We start from the raw sequence: 22645 nt of genomic DNA, 5'->3' as shown, positions 1-22645 counted from the left end.
ATTTTAATAAATTTCTATAGCTGCCTCAACATCTACCAACCACCAACTTGAATCAGCAGCCATCAATTTCAAAGCAAATCCTACATCAGGAAAAAGATGTGCTGAAAATACAGATGGACATTAGCATTTTTAGCAATAAAGTATTTTTAAATTTTGGTATTTTACTCTCTTTAGACATGTTATTGAAGACCTGCTGGATCACAGCACAAAGTAAACAGAACTTTTTGTGTGCATTGGGAAAGCAGAAAATGTATGAGACACTCTTTAGTGCAGTGTTTACCTTATTGTGATAGGCTGGATCTAAACGTAGATTAGACACGATACAATATACCTGGATTGTTTCAAAACAAGGTAGTTGAGCTATATGCCAGCTGGAGATTCACTGGTAAGAGCTAGGTGTGCTTACTGTCATTAGATTACTTATGATCTACTTGGAGTCAGGACTCAGTGTGTTCGTGAACAGCTGTCTCACAGCAGGGGACTTCCAGAAAGCCAAATAACAAGAGAACCTGTTTTTTCTCCCTCTCACGATATTAGCGCTGATGATTACAAAATTGAAGGAAAAACAAACAACGCCCCCCCAAAAAAACCCCAAAAGCATTACCTCATAGAGAAAAATGTCAAAGGCTACACAGAGTACTCATTGAACACACTACTGAAACATTCAGAAGGGGGAATTTTATTTTGCGTCTTCTGAAGGTAGAATTCTCCCTTCTGAAAAGGGACTGGGAAGCCAGCTTCAGCATAGCTCGTACAATTTCTCTTAAGCTGTTTAAACACGTAAAGCCTTAGCATTTTTCTTGGCAAGAATAAATTTCGCTAGGACCTTATTATTAGCTTATTCTGCGATGCTTCTGGAGACATCATCTCTGCATTTTGTTTTCTTGATAAATCGAATTCTTTTGGTTTAGTAGTTTTGTCCCTAAGCTGCAGATTTGTTGGGGTATTGCAAGCCATTTTATTAAAACCACAACTCCCATCATCCTGCCTGCATTGGAGAGGAGCTCCGCCCCCACTGGGGAGGAGCCCCGCCCCCTCCTTTGGCCCCCGCCCTTCCTATATTTGCTAATGCCACCGGAGGCGGGGTGAAAGAGATGGGAACAAACATCGCGAGACTTCAACGGTCTTCTCCCAGGGGCTTCAGGGACCGAACTTGCGCAGAAGCGCCTTTTGAAGCCAGCTTGGGAGAAAGGGGCGGGGCGTCCCGAGGCGACCTGGGACGTCCTACGGCGTCCTGCGCGTTGGCCGGGCCCGACGCTTCTCCCCGATTGGTGCTGTGGTTTCCGGCCTGGGTGCCCGTCTCCACCCAGCGCGCAGCGCGCGTGCGCAGCTCCGGCAGGTGTGTTTGTGGCGAATGTCGGCCAGGGGTCTGCAGTGTCTGAGGCAGGCCAGGCCTGGGGACCGGCGCTTGGGGACCGGCTGAGGTAGGCCGGGCTGGCTGTGGGGTCAGAGGTTAGAGGTCGCGGAGGGAAGTTGGCTCGGGGCCACCGTGAAACACCGAGTGCTCCTGCGGAGCTCCGGGGTCGGGGGCGAGCGGCCTTGCGAGTCCCCGCCACTGGGCTCCCGCGGGGGCGTGGGCCGCACCCTTCTCGCGTGGGACCCGGGCTGGCTGCCCACGCTCGCAGGCCGAGGCCCAGTCGCGAGCCCTCCCTCCCGGAGCTAGAGCGTCCCGCGCTAAGCAGCAGGCTCCTCTCGGAGGATTACTGAGGGGGGCCGTCCTGTGCCTTGGACATGCCCGAGGGGCTGGCACGGTGCGTGGGACTGCGGGTGACCGAAAGGGGTGCAGAGACGTGGAAGTTAGGCTGCCAAGTTCTCAGTTGCCTTCGGCGACAGACTGATGGCATTCGCTTTCCAAACCCACCCTGGCTGCTGTGCACACCGTGTGGTGCATTTTGACCCTGCAGATACGGGTTTATGGTTAAGGTGCCCTGTCTGAGGTGCAGTCCTGTTAAAACTTGATGCCTTTTAATCCAGATGGCTTGAATTTATCACGGGAAGTCTTTCCCCCTTGTTCTACTACATGTTTTTCTTTGTCTTCTTTGCGCCTGTTGGTGCCCACGTCCCAAGGTGGTTGTCACCATCGCATTTTTTGTTAATACATAAAACCATTGTGTGTGTTAGTTTTTTCTCCCGTTTTTTTTTCTCTTAAAAAAGAAGATATTTCTAAGGGATTTTAAACTATATAAGGGTCAAAGTTTAATGCTTTGGGATTGTAAAACCCATTGGAGTCATTCAGCAATGGTGTGAGTTTAAATGCACCTAACAATTGATACAAGCTTTTATTTCCGGCTTTGTGAGAGGTTTGTCTCCCTGCGTTTTGCCCATCGTGTAGTTTTATAATTTGTTTTGTACAGTTGATTGTCTCTTAACTAAATACTTCCACTAAACATGAGTGAAACTGTTACAACCTATTTGATACATGAGTTCATGATGGTTAATGTGTTGCACGTCTGTAAGTTTTCTCCTTGAATTGACCAAATAACAGAGAAGAAAAAAAAAAAAAAAACTACAGGGAGTTGAGGGAACAGCCCATCATGATGGGGAAGACAGTGAGGGTGAGATTGTGGCTTGGTGGCACCAGGATGGTGAGCTTGTTTGCTCACATCTAGGTAGGTAAGAAAACAGGACAGGAAACAAGGCTGGTTCTCTAGGCTCAGCAACCAACTGCACACCCTATGCCTAGACCCCATCTAAAGTTTCAGAACATCTCAAAACGGTACCACCAGTCAGGGATCAGTTCTAACATGGAAATCTGTGGGGGTCTTTTACAGCCAAACCATAATAGCTATTATTTGACTTAAGTCTTTTTAAAACTTTACCCATTCTTTTCTATGTATGCCTCTGAAGATATCATATTATATAACAGATTTCATGTTTTATGTAAGGCCTGCTAAGAAATGTGCTTGATATCACAGGGTTTTTGTTAAGATAAAGAATTGGATTAGGATCCAGGAAATATCTTCACTGTGAATGGAAGTCATAGTCTTATTTGTGAATCTCCTAGAAATATCCAGGAGAGGAGTGAGGCCCTACCCAAAGTAATACACATTTGGGCTGTAAGCATGAATAGTGCAATGTTAATGTTTTTGTTTGAAAATACTTCTTCATAAAAGATGTATTATCTCTATGTTGGCAACCTTCACAGCAAATGTATGTTGTTAATTGTGCTGGAGTTTGGATTTGCAAATGGTCAGAGGCATTCACCAGAGTCTAGTGTGTGCAGTGTTCCTTCCTGTGTTGCCATAGTTTTCCAGGCTTTCTTTCCTGCTTCATGTACACTGTTCTGTTTGTCATTTAGAATTCACATTCACTGACCAAGAAGGTGTGAAGATGAGCAGCCGAAGGAAATGTGCTCCCCCAGTGAAGGTTGATGAGGAAAGGCGGCAGCAACTTCACTGGAACATGCATGAAGACCTAAGGAATGAACCGCTCTCCTTGAGTATTGAGGAGCAGCCCTGCTCAGGTGCAGACTCTTCTGATTACATCATCATAGATGATGACCCTCCTGAAGATGCCACCCACAGAGATAAGAAGAGGCGTTCAGAGGCTGGGAGCACCTTAGAATCCACTGAAAAAGAGACCCAGTTGTCAGTAAAGTTGAATGTTATGATTTTTCCCTATCATGTCGATCATTCTTGGAAAGCATTTCTGGGAGATTTTGCTCTTCAGCTTCTCCCTGAAGAGAGTTTAGTTGAACATTTTTCTGAAAGGAGTTTTACATTGATGAGTTCAGAGTCAAGCAATCAGTTCCTAATCTATGTTCATTCAAAATGTAAAGATGCAGAGAAACAAGAAAGTATATGCAAAGAATCGGCTGATATTTGTGGCAAGGGTCTTCGAGTGGAATCATCCTTTGGTAGTGACATGTTAGAGGATTTGGCCTGGCTGCAGAAGAAAAGAGGAATAAAACTTTATCAGAGACCAGAAGGAAATCATACGATCAAGGTATTTAGTTTCTGTCTTGTCTTGTAAGGTTCTTATTGAAGTTAACTTAGAAAGTCTCAAAACCCAGTAATAAGCTTCTCATTATTGTTTCAAAGAATATTTTATATGGGACTTTAAGTAACTGTAACTGTCTTCCTGCAATCATTTCTAGCCTAGGTAGCACTTTCCTAAGGTAAGTCTCCTGATCTTTCCTTCCTGCCTCTGTGCTTAGTTACTTGCTTTGGTCTGCATTGTTTCAGAAATGGTATGATGAATTAATTTCCTGATTGTAGAACTTTAGTCTAGCTTTCCTACTCTGACACACAGCTTTCTGTCATATGTCATTGAACCTTACCCTTGTCACTTTGCTTTTTATCTTGCTCCAGAAATTCCAAATTAATTTGTTTCCCAAGCAGATTTTGTCTTTCTGTCTGTGCTTTTTCTCAGTTCCCTCTGTCCAGATCATTTTCTTCCCTGCCTCAACTAACTATATGGCATTTTCTGGTATTCTGTTCTCAGGCTTCAGAACTTCTCTTACGCCCCAGGCATGGTGGTACAAGCCCTGACCCAGAATTTCTAATATATATTTTGGTTTTTGTTCTGTTTTGTTTCTTGTTTACTTTTTGTCTTTTTTCTTTGGCTGCTTGAACTGCATTTACATTTTGGATCTTTCCTGCTTTCTAAACTATGAGGTATTTACCTTCATTGCCTATTAAAGTACCTGATATTTAACATTATCAGTAAATTTGTAAATCATTTCAAGATGTACATTCAGTAAGTTGTGTAAATATATGCAAATCACTCAAATGTTCTAATATCAACATTTTTTGTATGGACAGTAAACAATACCCATCCATTCTTTTATGGTAGGTTATTCTAACGTCAGGTGAGATAATGTAAGTAGGTATACTACTTTGTAAAGAGATATATATTTCTTTCAGCCTTATGTCAATGGCTGAAAGAAAAATTCTAAGATGTTGCTTCATCTTTGGGTCACTGAAATGTTTTTCTTACATATTTCTTAAATTAAAAGCAGTTGTATCAGTAGGTCTGATTATTATTTCTGGAGGGATCTGGTGTGTTCAGAGTGGAATAGCCATAGATATATTTCAAAATAATCTGAAGAACAGAGAATGTTTGGAAACATTATACAGCAGTTAACTTTTCCCTGGACAGTGAAACTCAACCATGCAATCCCCTGTCTACTGATTTTGAGGAACAGTATTTTGCTGAGTAATAGCAGGAGTGTAAGAATTCATGGCTTGTGTGTCTGTATTCCATCCTTAAAATCAAATCTTAATCTCTTGAATTTTCCTTGACTTTGACTTTTATAAAAATCTAAGTATTTATCTATCGCTACTACAGTAAGCCATCTCCATGTTAACAAAAGGTAAACACATACAGTCCTGAAATGTAACTCACTTGTTTCTGTGTAATGTTACTGGATTCTTCTATTTCAGCAGGATTTCATTCATTAGGGCACTTGGTCCCGGAAAGCTGGATTAATGAAGAAAGTGAATTGTTTGTTGTTAGAAACCTTAAAAATTAAACTATGTATGCTGCCTCATATATATAGACAGCCCATTTTTAAAAGGAGAACATTTGCATCTAAACAAAAGTTGTATTTCCTAAATTTCTTTTATTCTAATTATCACTGCCTGTACTCAGACTTGAATATTTCAACTCTTAAAATTCAACAGCTGCATTGTTTTATTTAACATTAGTCAAACTCAGTTTTCTTCCCCTTTTCTTTCATATTTGATTCATTGATAAAGATTCCCAAACTTAACCACAAAAGAATGAACGTGTGTGCTAGTTTTCTAGGAAATGCTTCCTTGTAATGAGCTTCCCGTGGTTATTCTGATGCTCATTGGGTTTAGACACTAGTGACATGGTGGGTAGAATTGAGGTTTTCATAACATTCTCCTGTGTTTGGACCCAATTAAAGAAGTCTTTGTTTTTATTTTTCCAATAAATAATGCATCAGAGACATTTACAGAGTGACTTTATGAAATTAAAAATATATCTCATGCCTGTGAAGCAGACATTGTTAAAGCTTTTAAAAAATAGTGAATCTGGGGACTGGAGAAACAGTTCAGTAGTTAAGAGCACCAGCTGCTCTTGCAGAGGACCCAGGTTGATTCCCAGCACCCACATGTCAGCTAACAGCCATCTGTAACTCCTGTCTCCAGGGATTCACTATCCTCTCTTGGCCTTCACAGGCACTGTACACATGGTACATAAACATACAGACAAAACATCGATATACATGTTTTTTTGTTTGTTTGTTTTGTTTTGTTTTGTTTTTTGGAATAGTGACTCAAGATGTTTTCTTGTGTTCTTATAAAGAATAGTATATTCCTAGTAAAACTTGAATTCTTTTTAGGTTGGAATTTATATCTTGGAAGCTGGTCTAACAAGAGTAGACTTTATGAGTGATGCAAGTTCAAGAATGAAAAAGTTCAATCAGCTCATGAAGAGAGTGATGGAAAAGTTACATAATTTTATTATTCCAGGTAATTATTACAGTAAACTTCAAATTTTCATTTTGGGATTGTTTTTCCTCAACTTGTACATACTACAAATTGGAAAATAAATAATGAAAAATGAAAAAACTTAAATGATCTTCATATAGTTCTGTATGACAAAATCTTATCTGGAATGACCTCACTGATATTTGTTTTTTCCCAGTATTTGCTTAGCATTGTGTCCAGCATTCAAGAAATGTTTGCAAAATTAATATACAAAATCAAACGGTAGTCAAAACACATCTGAACTGGATCCCTCCTTCCCTCCCGAGATTGTTGCTGTCCTTTAATCTCCCTCGCCTTTGCAGTCTGATAGAGAATCTCAAGAGCCAGGTTTTTTTATAAACAGTAGATGACATTGTAGTTTTTTGATAGGACATGGAATCCTTGGCTAGAACTGCAGCTAAGGACCTGTGAATATCAGAGAATATAACTCAGTGGTAGAGAGAAACAGACCCAGAAATCACTGCTGGTCCAATAGTGTCTGCTACTGGTAGACAAGGTACTGGCTGTATTATACCCAACAATGCTGCTAGAGAAAACAGTTCAGATTCTCTTTAAGTTACAGTGGAGAACGTAGTGTGTCTGGTATTTTGGTGCAATTTGTAGGATATTCTATCTCCCATTCCTTTCCTTTGCTTTCTTTTTTCCTTTATGTGCTAGATGTCAAACCCAGAACTGTACACATGCTAGGCAGGTGCTATACTTCTGAGCCATAGCCTCAGTGCTATAGAACATTTCATGCTTAGATATCAAGACTTGATTACATTAATTATTTTGTGGTAATGATATAAAATAATACATAGCCAAACACTGTGGTTGTGGAAATCCTATGTGATATTTTGTATTGAAAATAATTTGTAAATTAATTCGGTAAGTACACTCTTTGTAATTGAGCATATTAGGTATGTTCTTCAAAACCACGTAGTTTTACCATGTACTCTTTTGAGAACAGTTTGGAAACAAAAATGGTTCATTTCTTCACATTGAAAGAATAATGCAAGAGTGTTTAGGGTTTTTATTTTCTTCAAGTTATAGTGTGAGTCTTCTACAGGGCAGTTGTGTTCATCCAGTAAAATGTGACAGCTTGACACATTAATGGTCTCAGCATGTTTTTTCATTATCTGCTGCTGCTGCTACCAAAGGCACACTCTTTCTTCTTAGCTTGATACTTTAATGAGAATCCTTGTCTTAATAAAAAATAAGGGTTTTTATGTTAAGATGTAAAAGTGAAATAAGGTAATTTATAAATCACAGATGAAGTACATACTCAGTTCTTCATAGTTACCAAATACACAAGAACGTGTCAGTTTCTATGAGGCGCTGTGACAAGTACATATAGGAGATTAAGAAAGCAGAGAGATTACAACACATAGTTGTCTAAAACCCATGTGGGAGGAGAAGAAAAAAACGCTTGTGACTTACAATGCAGATCCTGTTATGAGTCCCTTTGTTGAATATACAGATGTGACGGAAGAAGATGAGGAGGATTCAGAGAGTGAGCCAGAGGGCCAGGACATTGATGAGCTCTATCGCTTTGTGAAGCAAACACACCAGCAAGAAACACAGTCAGTCCAAGTGGATGTTCAGCATCCTGCATTGATCCCAGTACTGAGACCATACCAGAGAGAGGCAGTCAACTGGATGCTGCAACAAGAGCGTTTCAGAAGCATTCCTGCTGGTGGCAAGTATAAGATGTTTAAAGAAGGGCCCATTGATGGGAGGCACGATGTTGAAGATAGTTAATAGTGGGGCATGTGCTGGGATGATGGAAAGTAATCATATTGGAAATACAGTAGGTTTCTAAGGAGTCTTTCAAAATAGAAACCTAGAAAAACATGTGACTTTCCTTAGGTATATAAGTTTAAACTTGTTTTTCCTTCAGCCTTAATGGGAATATATTAAAAGTAAGAAATAAGCTTAAATCATGGTCCCTATTTGTAATCTCATTTTGGGAGGTAGTAGCAAGAAGATGAGGAATTCAAGTCATCCCAGGCCAAAATATGAATTCCAGGCCAGCGATTCTGGGCTGTATGCCATGCTATCAAGAAGCAGCAGCACCAAGGAAGGAAGGAAAGGAGGGAGAGAGGGAGGGAGGGAGGGAGGGAGGGAGGGAGGGAGGGAAACTCACAACTTGTCAACAAAGGATTGCTCTTAGAACTTGATTAATTATGTGTAAGAAATTTCCTAATGACAATAAATGTTAGCAACAGAGTAGATTTTCAAATGTGACTAATTTTCCTGGTTTATATTTTTGATTGCCCCACAAAATAAATAAAACTAAGAGATTTATTGCAGGGGTGTAATATTTTTGCTTGTTTGCTTTGAGACAGTGTCTTTGATTGCTGTCCTGGAGCTCACTGTTTAGACCAGGCCGACCTTAAACTTTACTGAGAATTTATGTTTTTGCCTCCTAAGTGCTGGGCTTCAAAGTGAATACCACCATACTCAGCATTGTTTTTAAATGAGTAGACAAATTTTGAGATTTTTTTTTTACACTATTTTATAAAATGAGTTACTAACTAGTTTTTGATTCTTCCTGTATGGATTTACTCGGTGGCAGATGATATTACTTACTTCTCCCAAGTATTCCAGCAATATTTTTTTTTAAGTTTTCATTTTGGACAGTATCAATTGATAGGCAATATTTTTTCTTATTCTTGATCTTTTCAAATATCAGTAAATTTGTCTTCTTCAAAATTACTTTCCTGGCCTCTGTTTTCCTATCTCCCACGTTCTCATTCATCGTGCTCTTTCACATTCTTTCCCTCTGCCCTGAAACAAACATCCAACAATGGAGTTGAATGTTCTTCATTAAGTTTCATAATCTGTATGTTCATTCTTCTTTCATTCAGTCAATTATTCTCTAAAATGAAATAATTTTCTTATGATAGCATGATTTCAGAAAGGTATAATTTAAACACAACAAAATGCTTTGAACTTAAAGATTAACTTTGATGCATTTTAACAAATTTATATCCTTGGAGTCAACAACCGTTTTTTGTCAGCCTTCCATCCACAAGGACAGAGTATCTGAGAAAATATTTTCCATGGTTGAGAGAATCAGATTGAGAGGTTTCAGTGCATGAATGGCTAGCCTGATTGCTTTGGACCTGAGGAGAGATTAGGTATTTGCTGGGAAGAAAATACCTTGTTTGAGCACCCTAAAAGAGACAAACATTGTCCCCTGGAGAAGGGGAAAATGTCACGATCCCTGGAGCAAACTGAGAGCATGGGAAGAGGGGGGAGGGAGCTACGAGAATGAGAAGGGAAGAAGAGGAAGGACGCAGAGGTCATGAGGGAGCAGAAAGTTTGAGTCAGGTGTAGATTAGAAGAAAGGATGTGTGGTAGGGTTTTAGTTGGGGGAGGTGGTAGGGAGGGAGAAGAGAACTGGGATTGTCATGTAATTCAATCTTGTTTCTAATTCAGATATATAAAGAAAATACCTTGTTTCAGAATTAGAGGAATACTATCAGATACATCTAGAATCTTTTTAATTGTAAGAATTTTAGCCAGCTATAGTGAAGCATACCTGAGTTGCTAGTGCTTGGAAAGGAAAACGTCAAGCTTACTTATCACTACTAAATTATGTAATTATTGAGTTGTAACGGTATGAAACAAGTGCATAATCACACAGTATGGTTCTGAAAATCCTATGTGATATTTTATACTGAAAATAATTTCTAGATTATTCAGTACAGTGTTAGTCATTGAGCATGTGGCTGAAGAGTTCTTCATTTCATTGTAGCCTGGAAGCAGAGAACATGTTATCAAGGGATCAGGACTAGATGTATTCACCAAGTCAGGACCAACTGACTCCCTTTAACTGGGTCCTATCTCCAAATTTCTACTAGTTCCCAGTAAGCTCTCAAATTAACGAACCTACTGTTAACTAACACATTTATGAAGTCAGCACTAGGCTCCCACATCCAAGCATTACTAGTGGCCAACAATGCATTCAACACATGAGCCATTGGAGAATATATCAGATCCAAACCATAACGCCATTTAACACAGAATTAGACTTGTGCCAAAGTAAGTACTAGCTCCATGTGGTTCTTGAGAGTTGAAATATGACCTTCCAAATGGAAATCTGCTGTGAGTTTAAAGTACACACTGGATTTCCAGTTGTACTGTAGAAAGGAGACATTGTAAAAACCCTGTGTTATTCTTTTGTTTAAAAAGAAGAAAAGAGAAATATTGAGATGGACATATTGACTATAAGTTTATTATAAGGCCCGGTAGAATGGGGAGACTAAGAAGAGGAACAGGGGTAAATGGCTGACTGCCATGGCCGGTCGCCATAGAGAGACAGCGGGGAAACAGAGAGAGGGGACAGAGAGCAGGAACAGGGGGAGAGAGAGAGAGAGAGGGCAGGGGCCTATCTTTTAAAGGGGTCCTCTGCACCTGCATGCAGACTTCTTTCCCATGGAACCTTGAGCTGACCAGGGTATTGCCTGAGTGGATTCCACCAGGTAACAGGGGCAGGCCAGCATATATTTTAAATAATATTTTAGTTATCAGGGTAAAGTGTACCGTTAAAATTATTTCATTTGTTTCTTATTTTATAATCAAACTGTAAATTACAGGTTATATATGTGATTCCCATTATATTTTGTGCAATAGTACTGGTGAGAAAATTCCATTGCCTTAAGACATTTGCTTATGACCCAATCAACTTAGGTTCTAACCCTTCAAGAGGCAGCCATTGCCACCGTAGCTTGGCCTTGTAGGGAAAAGTGAATCATTTTACACGTGCACACACTTGCGCACAATTTGAACAAGGACTTTATTACCTTTTATATGACATTATTGAGGTGTGTCTATACTGTGTGTATGAGAAACTCATTATTTTTTTAATCTATAGATTTTCTGGATTAAATCCCCATGTGACATTTAACAATTCTTCTGCCCTGTGTGGTTTCCCCTAGATTGCATTTTCCTATTATAAACACTATCTTTTCCTATGTCATCTTTATTTTCATTTCATTGGTGGATAGAGACTGACTTTCTGTTTGATAAATTAAAAGATGGAAGAGAAAGACTGGAAAGAAGGTTGAGATACATGGAATACTTAAATATTACAATTTGAGTTTTCTTTTTCCTAAGTGAAGTGAGCCTTTCTTTTCACACTGTTGTCCATAAGACATGTTGGTTATAGTTACGATTAATGTTAGAGCCAAGTAGCATAGGTCTATTGAGTTATTTTAAAGTTGCCTGTGATCCTCCTGCCTCTACCTCCTGCAGCAAATCCTACCTGTGTGAGCCACCACAACCCTGCTAAATGATACGCTGCCCAACATGGGATTTAAACCTCATGATCCTGAGATTAAGAGTTACATACTCTACCAGCTGAGCTAGTTGGGCTTCTGTAACTCAGAATCTTTCTCTGGTTGTGCAAATGAAAAGTCATTTTTCTCCATCAGAGTCTGAACTAGTATACAAAGCAGTCTTAAGGGCGGGCCCTATACCTAGCAGTAGGTGATCAACACAAAATGAACTCAGTGACATTTTTGGAGATTCTTGTGTCATGCATGTAATGCTTTTGACACAGCTGTCCTCTTCCCCTTACAGGTCCTTTTCATATATATTATGGTTTCTGGTTTTGTGCTTCTATGGAATTTCCGTGTGTGCAAAGTGTAAGCATGTGTGTCTATGTCTAAACATGCTTATTATGGTTTTTTGGCTTTTTTTCTTCTGTTTTTATATATATATATATATATATATATATATATATATATATATATATATATTTGTCTGTATTCTGAGAGAAAGAAAGGGTGTAGATCTAGTTGGGTAAGGAGGAACTGGGAATTTGGGGAGGGGAAATCTTAATATATTGTATGAGAAAAAGTACATTTTCAGTAAGAAAGAAGTTGTTCACATCTTAGGTGCTTCTTTGTTAAAGGTAACCCTATCAGGTTGAATTGTTACTCTGTTAGTTTTCCTGTTGACCCTCAGCAGTTTGTTGTGCTTCGCTCTTCTGTGTTATTACTTGCTTATATGGATTTGTACCAAAGCAAAGGAAGCTGGCAAATAGAATTAGAAGAATATTTTAAAAAGAGAACTGGAGAGAACTGCAGCCTTTTACCCACAGGCAAATATGTGGCTTTTTGTGAGTGTGCTCTCTCAAGGACATGAGTCTTCTGAGTTAGTATCCCACATCTTGTTTGTTTCATTTTAGTGTCAATATGTAACAGGAAAAATTCAAAACAAAGACTCTTATGTGGTTATACTTTCCTTTAGACAACTCCCTGCACTTCTTGTGGCGAGAAATTGTTACACCCGATGGTTTGAAACTCTACTATAATCCATACACAGGATGGTAAGGCAAAAATCTTATATGCTTGATTTTTAAAATATATACAGTAAGATCTGTGAGATTTTTAACACATGTTCACAGTCTTGAAGAATGATAAATTACTATGTATTTCTATAGCGAGGATAGACTCAGAAATAAAATCGCTTGTCATTTTTCAGTAAATGGATTTATCATGGTAGACAGAAGCTGCTAAGTTATCAGACTGACAAAGATGGCTGGACATGGTGAGGCATGTGCTTTAATCCTAGCACATGGGGAGGCATGGGCAGGCAAATCTTTCCGTTGGAGGCCAGGTTGGTCTACATAGAGTTCTAGGGCAGCCAGGGCTATATAGTGAAAGCCTATCTCAGAAAGGGAAAGAATGAAGGAGTGAGGAGATTTGTATCTCAGGTACTAATGTATTTTGTTTATAAAAGACCAACTTTTATTTTCATTAAATATATCAATTTATAGATAAAAGAAATATAACCTTTAATCTTAATAAGCCAATATTTATTGTCATGTATTTTTTAATCACAGGTTCATAAAGACAATAAGGAGTAAAATGCTATAAAATTACATGTATTTATTCTGTGGCCAGGGAAGGAGAGGTGCCATGGCATAACTGTGAACAATTTGCAGGCATCTGTTCTCTCCTCTCATGTTTGTCATAAGGCTTGGTGGCAGGGATCTTTGCCTGCTGAGCCATGTTGCCAGCCTGTATAACATTTCTCTTTCATTATAGAGATAAAATGTTGATTATGTACTAGCACCATTCTTGTTTTTGCAGACTTAGTTGTCTGCTTGATTATTATTATTTCACTCCTGTTATCTATGGTTTATAAAATTGAATTGTTTTCTCCTAAATGAAGTTTCAAAAACTTAGTTTTAGGCATTTCTTCTATTCTCTTTGGGAATATTAATAAAGGACAGTGAGACTTTTATATAAATTCTTGGATTGTATTTTTCCATAGCATCATTCGTGATTTCCCACATGCTGGACCACAGTTGCTTGGTGGAATCTTAGCTGATGAGATGGGTCTTGGAAAGACGGTGGAGGTTCTGGCTCTGATTCTGACACATACTCGACAAGATGTCAAACAAGATGGTCTCACTCTTCCTGAGGTATAAAGAAATACTGCAGTGATCCAGAGGACTGGAACATAGGATGTCAAGAGACCTAACAATGAACATTGACTATTTGCTTGGCCCTCAAGTTGACCCCTTCTGTGCATTGTGTGGCAGTGGCTTGTGTTCATGTTTGAACACAAGTGCCTGCAGAGAATGGGATGTTGGTTTCCCAGAAGGGTTTTTCTGAGGTGATACAGATGAATTAATAATAGGATATGTAGTAAGTTACCAGTCTTGTAGCTAGTTAGCAGAGAACTCCTTTACAATGCGTCCTACTGGTGCTTCGTAAATCTTCTCAACACTTAAAGGTCCATATTGCCCCCGAATATTTTTAAGAACTGTCTGTAATTACAAACCTCAGATTCTGATAAGTAGAACATTACTGATTGACTGATGGCTTAGTAGTAATAGATTGTTAGATGGAATAGATTTTGTATAACTATGTGAATTTTTGAGTTTACAAAAAATAACTTCTTATATCTCTCAGTAGTGACAACTGAAGCCCAAACTTCAAGCCCTGCTGACTTTAGCCCACTAATCAAAGGTAGAACTAAGTAAGACCCTTCAGGAACTGCAGGTCCACAATCTTATATGTATGCACTCTGTTGGAAAGTCCACATATAAAAAAAAATAAACCTTAAAGATTTCAATAGTAAATAGAAAAGAAAAAAACATATACATAATATATTTTTATAAGCCGGGCGTAGGTGGTGCACGCCTTTAATCCCAGCACTCGGGCGGCAGAGGCAGGCGGATCTCTGTGAGTTTGAGGCCAGCCTGGTCTCCGGAGCAAGTGCCAGGATAGACTCCATAGCTACACAGAGAAACCCTGTCTCGAAAAACCAAAAAAAAACACATTTTTATAAATTTATATCAATATCTGTATTGATGCCTATAGGATGGGGGTTCTAGAGAGATGACTCAGTAGTTAGGAACTCTGAGCTCTGGCTATACTTCTAGAGGATCCAGGTTGGCTTCTCAGCATCCACCAACTGAGTAACTAACTGACCATCTATAACTCTAGCTCTAGGTGATATCCCTCCTCCTTCTGACCGTTGTGGGTACTACATGTATGTGGTGCAAAATACCATTACACATAAAACAAAAGTAAGTCTTATTTTTTAAAAAAAGATACTGTATATGGATGGAAGTATTAATAACTTCTTTCCAAGATGTTATACTCATTACATATTTTATTTCCAAATTTTATTATTAATTTAATGTGTCAATTCTGTTTTAAAATGGGTTTTTAAGTTACTTTTAGAAATTCCCTACATTTAGGTAATTTAAATAGTGTACACAGATTTAAAAATGATGGTTAGTTGCACTCTCCAAAGTAAAAAAAAGAAAAATTTTATATAATGAATGACATTGTTATCCCCTTTTATAGTTGTATATGACTATTTTCCAATCCTTTAATAGAAACGTTAATTATAATAACTTACAATATTGACCACAAAATATTTCAATTACCAAGTGTCATGTATTTCAGGGGAAAGTGGTGAATTATTTCATCCCATCTCACTGTCCCAGAGGAAAAGTAAAAAATAGAGAAATCCAGGATACAGAATATGAACCAAAAGAAAAAGTTCACTGCCCCCGTAAGTATGGTCTCTTCAAGTAGCTCCTAACAGTGATTGTTAATGCAGTTTGTACTGCCCTCAGAAAGGTCTTAATCATCATGACTAGTTGTTTTTACAGTTGTGTGTATTTAACATAAGAGCATGGTTACAAGTTACATTAACAAAAATAAGAGTTAGTCCCCGTACTACTAGCTCAGTCTGTTATACTTAAATTTCTTCAGTTTTGTTTATTTTCAAGTGTAGCTACAATTTATATTAACAGATGAATTTTCTTTAGCAGTGGTAGCATAGCATATGCTAGGACATTCAAGAGATTTTATTTTATAATTTGAATGATTCTTGTTTTGTCAAACTAACAAATTAGCCTGAGTAATCTTTTGCTATATTATTTCTATTACAGTAATTTTCCCCCTTAATTTAAGGTAAATTTTTATAACAAATTCTTTGAAATGGTACTAGACTGCCCCAAGTCTTTTATTTTCTTAACCCAGTACTTAATACAGATTAAGATTGAATTACATTTCATTTTACTTATTTTTAGTACTTAGTATATCCTTTTGTCTGTCCATTTGTACATCTAGCTACACGTGTGATGATCCTAACAGCTGTGAAAGAAATGAATGGGAAAAAGGGAGTTTCTATTCTTTCTATCTATAAGTATGTCAGCTCCATATACAAATATGATGTTCAGCGGAACCGGAGTCTTCTGAAGCGAATGCTGAAATGTTTAATCTTTGAAGGTCTTGTGAAACAGATCAAAGGGCATGGTTTCTCTGGGACTTTTACACTGGGGAAGAACTACAAAGAAGAAGATATCTGTGATAAAACAAAAAAGCAGGTAACAGTATTATATTTGTAAATGGATTTTTGTTTGGGTCGCCAGCTCACAAAAAATGACACAGAGACTTACTATTAATTATGAAAGCTTGGCCTATAGCTTAGGCTTATCCCACTAGCTCTTGTAACTTAAATTAACCCATTTTTATTCATCTACTTGTTGCCATGTCTGTTCCCTGTGCATCCACCTGTGACTCCTTTCTTCTTCTCAGCTCTTTCTGTCCAGAAGTCCCACCTATACCTCCTGCCTAGCTATTGGCCATTTATCTTTTTATTAAGCCAAGTACAGTGACACGTCTTACACAGTGTATAAGAATATTCCGCAATATTTCCCCCTTCTTGTCAAGAAAGAAAGGCAGGAAGAAAGAAAGAAAGGTTTAATTCTTAACACAGTAAAACCATATATAATAAGAACAACTATCAGATAAGAATTACTTTTACAATGCCCAGTCCATTTGTATTTGGCAAATTTAGAGAAAATATTCCATTATCTATTCTCTCTTGAAGAGTTCAAAGTTTTATACCTAAACCATTTTCTGTCATAAGTTGTATTACCATCTTATATGTTTTTAGACCTCAAAACATTTTCTTAGATAAACAATTTAAGCTTTTGTCTCTCTTAGCCTTGTAAACTTACATCTCTTATGTAAGTTTCTTTTCTGAATTTGGTAACAAGGAAAACTGTAAAACTATAAGTATCTAGTCTTTAATCTCCTTCAAAGACCCAAGAAGGATGAAATATTACCTGAGTAAACAGAAATTTGCAGAGTAAACAATTTCTAAAACTAAGAAATGACACGTCTGTTTGGACAGTCACCCCTAGGTGCCTCTGTAACTTTGGAGCATCCGTCTTTGGCCTATGGACCTAAAATATCTGACAGACTATTCCGTGAAGCAAGAATTTTAAAGGACTGTCTTACCTTATCTTGGCAAAGTTTGGCAGTTGCTTTCTTTTGTGTACTACTTGTTCAGTATGGACAGCATACTGTCAGCAGTCAAGGCAAGGGCAGTTTCTTGCCCAAATGGCTAGCTTTTGCCACGAAGAAAGCAAACCTCCATATGGAAATTCCTTGATGCCCAGCATCTTCTTTCTTTCTTTGTTTTTAATTTTTTTTTGTTTTTTTTTTGTTTTGTTTTGTTTTTTTTGTAAATTGGTTCTGACGGGCATAAATGTGTCTCACTGTCATGAGAAGTCTTACGTTATTAAAACATTTTAAATGCCATTTCTGTAGGTCTTTGAACTGTTGGAAGATCATCTCACTATCTAAAATATATCTGTATATGACCTTGAAAACATACCTAGCATGACTATTAAGTTTGATAGTTATACATAACTATTAACCTGTATTTATTATCCTAAATAGCTTTCATAGACAAAAACTTTACATTTTTAAATAAGCTGCATAGGTACAATACCTCAACAAGAATAGAAATATATGTACAGTATAACAAAAATAACTTTAAATTTCTATCATACAAAAATTCATACCAATATAAAATATTTGAGACCAGTGATTGTTTAAAAGTAGGCTCAACAATCTTTTTATCCCATCATTTCTATATTATATCCCTCGTTTTTCCTTTCAGAAAGAGATCCCTGAATCAAATATCCTTTGTTTTAGTTTAAGAACTTGTAACCAATCCCCCTAAAAATGACAAATATCCATAAACCACCAAATGACTAAAAACAGCCCACCCACTTCTTGCCATACAGAATAATTGGGTAGATCCTACCTTTACACTAAGCCTTTCAAAGTTTGCCTACAAAAATCAAAAACAAGTGGGGAGAAGCATTATGACAGTGACCCCTAACCCTAACTTTATTTCAGTTACCCTGGAACCCAGAGAAATATGAATGAGTCATTAGAAATACTCTATGGGATGAACTGTAAAATTAGTTGGTTTCATGTGCCTGGGAGTTTAAGATTACTTGTCTATTGTTATGCCGTCTACAGTTACAAACTTTGCTCTCAACATTAGAAATGTTTTACCTATTTATGTTTCAAGTGTTTTTTATGTAAAGTTATGTTCCAATGCAGTCATCCTAGAAAACTTCATATTTTGGTATAAAGTTGTTTTCATTGGACTAGTAATTCCAATTTGCTTTTAGAAAAATATACAGTATGTATAAACATTATCAAGGAAAGACTACTAACAGCAAATCCAATTATGAAAGCCTTTTGCTTGGCTATACACACACACACACACATGCAAATGTACCCTTCATCTCATGGAATAGGGAGTGTCCAACTTGTGCCCAAGCAACACAGAAGATTTCATTGAGCTGTGTTTTTGTAATCCTGCTGCCATCACAAGGGGAAATCTCCGATCAGTACCAGTGTTTCTGTATTAATATTCTGGCTCTTCTGTTTGCCCTTAGTTCTGACACCTTTTTCAGGGAGCTATTCCTGTCACCTACCTTTTTGTCACACCCTGTCTGTGTTACATGTCCTTTGTAATATCATGCTTTTGCTTTTTACTATTCAAAGAGCTGTTGAGACCAGATACCAAATTACTTCATTTTTAAACCCTAGCATCTAAGACAATGTCTGTCTGGCCCAGACCTGACATACAAACCATAATTACTGGAGACACACATAGAAAGGGCAAAGATAGTAGTTTGTTTACTGATTTCAATAAATAGTAGATTAATTTTTACTTTCTTCGTACTTGATGACTTAGAATTGTATGTACTCTAAATTTCTGCTATTTGGTTGATTTAAGCAGACTTTAAATCATAAACTGCTAATAATGAAGGGTAATCTCCCTTTATCTTTCTGATCTGTATCTCTAAACTATACAGGAATAAAGTAGAGCCTTTGCTTCTCTGAGGATTACAGAGAGGTCTTTCAGAGGGTAGAGTGTGTTTGTCAGGAACAAGTCTCCTTGGGTAGACACTGTTGAATTTGTCTGTAAAGCATATACATCAAGTTTAGAGTTTGATTTCAGAGTTATAATTTTATTGGCACTTGTTAATTAAACAATTCTTTTTCATAGATGGTGGGGAGTCCAAGGAAAATTCAGAAAGAGTTAAGGAAGTCAGTGAGCAAGGACACAGATTCTGAATACCTGCCATCAAACACATCTGACGATGATGATGATCCTTATTATTATTACTATAAAGCCAGAAAAAACCGTAGTAAATTGAGGAAAAAATCTGTTTTACTCACTAAAAAGGAAAAGAGGCAGCCTATCAGTCCGGATTCCCATGTTCCCTCTCCAGCTGCTGGTGACTCTGCAAATACTGATACTAATGTGTCGGAAAGTACACCTGCCTCTGAAGACAAGCAAAACCAAGAAGCAAAAGAGCTTGTTAGGTCTCCAAAGCCCGCTGCTGATGAGTTGGCACATTCTAACACTGTACGTCCCTGTGAGGCCTCTGATTACCGCTTTGAGTGTATATGTGGTGAATTTGACCAGATTGGCCGGAAGCCAAGAGTTCAGTGTCTGAACTGTCACCTGTGGCAGCATGCAAAGTGTGTGAATTATGAGGAGAAGAATCTGAAAGTGAAGCCTTTTTACTGCCCCCACTGCCTTGTTGCAATGGATCCAGTGTCAACAAGAGCAACTCTGATCATCTCTCCAAGTTCCATTTGCCACCAGTGGGTGGATGAAATCAACCGCCATGTGAGATCATCCTCTCTTCGAGTTTTGGTAAGACACTAGCAATAGAGGGATAGAAACATGTAAACTTGTGCTTCTTCATGATAGTTTTCATTGTGGTTTCTGTTTATTTTCAATTTTTTTATTTATTATTTTATTTACTTAGAGAGAGGGTTGGGACAGGGTTTCACATAGCTTAGGCTGGCTTCAAGGATGACACTGAATTCTGATCATCCTGCCTCTATCTCCTAAGTGGTAGTATTACAGGTATGTGTACCACACCCATCTAATTTTGAGTATGATTTTACTTTTCTTTTCAAGATTTTACTTATTATGTATATAGTATTCTACCTGCATGTCTGCCTGCAGACCAGAAGAGGGCACCAGACCTCATTACAGATAGTTGTGAGCCACTATGTGGTTGCTGAGAATTTGACTTCTGGAAGAGCAGCCAGTGCTCTTAATCCCTGAGCCATCTCTCCAGCCCTGATTTTACTTTTCTATATGTTTTTATTTTCCAAAGTTCTTTGCTAATGTTTTCATACTTTTTTTTTTTTTTCAAAAAATTGAACCCAAGACCTTGAACATGTCAGGCAAGCACTCTAGCACTGAGTCACATTACTGTCATGTTTGTTTTTATATTCCTAAAAGTATTTGCTATGATACTAAAAACTAGCTATACTACAGCTTGAAGAGAATATTGAAAAGCAGAAACAGTAGACTATATTCTTTTCTGACTTCAAAATTTCCGAAGTTGAAAATATGTTGATATGAAGGCTTTTTAAGAATTTTTGATTATGAAGATGAAAATGAGTTGGTACAGGCATTTGTAATTTCAGAGAGAGATACATTTCCAGGGTAGCATAGTGTAGTTTCAGATGCCCATTCTGACCTGTCACCTTGTAGATTCATAATTGTCTTTCAGAATCTCAGTTACCTCATTAGGAAAATAAAAAAATGCACATTCAGCAGATATTTATTTGGTACATATCATTTTCCAGGTGTTCAATTTTGACCTGAGAAGGGGAGTGCAGATTGAGGAAAGAAACAGGCTAGAGACAGAAGATAGAGGCAGGAGAGTATTCAGTGAATACTGGGATCTGCCCTTAGTTTATTGCTCAAAGTTTTTATATACCCTAACCAAAATGGGGGTTGCGGGGAGGGGAGGGGGGTGGGGGGACTTCCTTACCTATGGCACAAGGAACAAACAAGTTTAATTACTTTCTTAATTCTAAAAGTATCCAGTAATCACGTCCTAATTGCTAATCATCCTGCCATTTGGGCTTGAAGAGTAAACATCTAATAACCCCACCTATATCAAACATCCTGTTATCTGGCCTTGAGGATTAAGATATCTAGTAACCACGCCTTAGATCAAGTATTCTGTTATCGAGGGAAGACTTTCAGTGACCACACCTTAGGACAAACATCCTTCCACAACCACACCTTAGACCTTTAGGTCTTAGGCTTTTAACCTTGAAAGAACAAGGATAGATTTGACCTCTCTGACCTTAAGTCAATATGGAATGGAGCCACTTCTGTAAGCCCCAACATCCAGGAACTATACCAAATTCTGAAAATGGTCTCTCACAGGCTTGCTGTGTAGATGAGGTTAGACAAGTACTGACTCATGGTCATTGGGTGTTACTGTTGGCCACATTTCTTCTTCCTCCCATCAAAATAGTGTAGATTTTCATTAGTCAGCCACTGTCATTGATATGGAGACTGTAACAATGAACAAAGCATGTTTTTTGCTACTAAGAAGCTCTGTTCTGTTGTATGGGATTTTCAGTATTAGCTCCTTCAGTGTTGAGCAGGTCATTGTTTCCTCTGTGTGGGAAAGAAGTAACATATAACAGTATTGCTGTTAAAGTTTGGAGACAATGCTTTGCATAGTATCTGAAACAGAATCGGTACTTATGAATAATAGCTGTGATTGTTCTGCTTTCCCATACCACTGTCTTCTCACACCCCTATCAAGTCTATCAGCCTGCCTACATCCTTTCCTCTTTCCACCTTATTCTCACACCCCTATTGAGTCCATCTACACCTGCCTGCATTCTCTCCTCTATTTTTCCATTTGAAAGAACCCTAAGCATTGTTTCAAAATGTAGCTGGAGCATTAGCTCCTCTGAGTTCACTGTCAGTTGCACAATTGGTCTTTCCACTGATGCTGTCACAATTGCTTTGTAATATTTCCATTCACATGTTTATGTCACTTGGCTCCCACACTAGAATATAACCTTTCTCTTGACAGTTGTGCAATCTGTCTATAGAATGTATGGCCAAATGGAAATTTAGAAAGGGCTCAGTTCAGTAGGAATATAAATAAATGAATATTTTATGGCTTTTGCCAAGGTGTTCCATAATAACTTGGTTCTGATTATTTCCCAGGTATATCAAGGAGTGAAGAAAGATGGCTTCTTACAGCCTCATTTTTTGGCAGAACAAGATATAGTTATCATTACCTATGATGTTCTTCGTTCAGAACTAAACTATGTCGATATCCCACATAGCAATAGTGAGGATGGACGTCGCCTGAGAAACCAGAAGCGCTATATGGCCATTCCTAGCCCCCTGGTAGCAGTGGAGTGGTGGAGAATCTGTCTTGATGAAGCTCAGATGGTTGAATGCCCTACAGTAAAAGTAAGAGTCTGCAACGTCTTTTGAGTGCCGATGAAGGAAGGAAGGATGTAAATAGTTCAGTAGTTGAAATTTAGTTAACCCACACTACTGAT

General features: G+C 38.1%; 1 protein-coding gene across 3 annotated transcripts in view; it reads left to right on the top strand.

Moving 5' to 3' along the window:
* The first annotated feature begins 1211 nt into the window (after positions 1–1211).
* Positions 1212–22645, top strand: part of Shprh (SNF2 histone linker PHD RING helicase) — a 70762-nt gene continuing 49328 nt past the window's right edge. For 2 of the 3 annotated variants that reach the window (XM_027402023.2, XM_027402025.2), the window contains exons 1-10: positions 1277–1424; positions 3299–3945; positions 6311–6440; positions 7918–8136; positions 12699–12777; positions 13728–13878; positions 15377–15485; positions 16049–16305; positions 19302–19958; positions 22302–22553. In XM_027402023.2, the coding sequence (XP_027257824.1) occupies positions 3331–3945; positions 6311–6440; positions 7918–8136; positions 12699–12777; positions 13728–13878; positions 15377–15485; positions 16049–16305; positions 19302–19958; positions 22302–22553 (2469 nt within the window). In that variant the 5' untranslated portion in view covers positions 1277–1424; positions 3299–3330. Of the gene's footprint in view, positions 1425–3298; positions 3946–6310; positions 6441–7917; positions 8137–12698; positions 12778–13727; positions 13879–15376; positions 15486–16048; positions 16306–19301; positions 19959–22301; positions 22554–22645 lie in introns of all 3 variants that reach the window. The other variant, XM_027402024.2, reaches the window with a different exon arrangement.

This window comes from Cricetulus griseus, chromosome 2, assembly GCF_003668045.3.
Source record: "Cricetulus griseus strain 17A/GY chromosome 2, alternate assembly CriGri-PICRH-1.0, whole genome shotgun sequence".
In the NCBI taxonomy this organism is placed as follows: Eukaryota; Metazoa; Chordata; class Mammalia; order Rodentia; family Cricetidae; genus Cricetulus; species Cricetulus griseus.
Note: the sequence above shows the minus strand (reverse complement) of the source record. Positions and strands in the feature narration are given on the sequence as shown.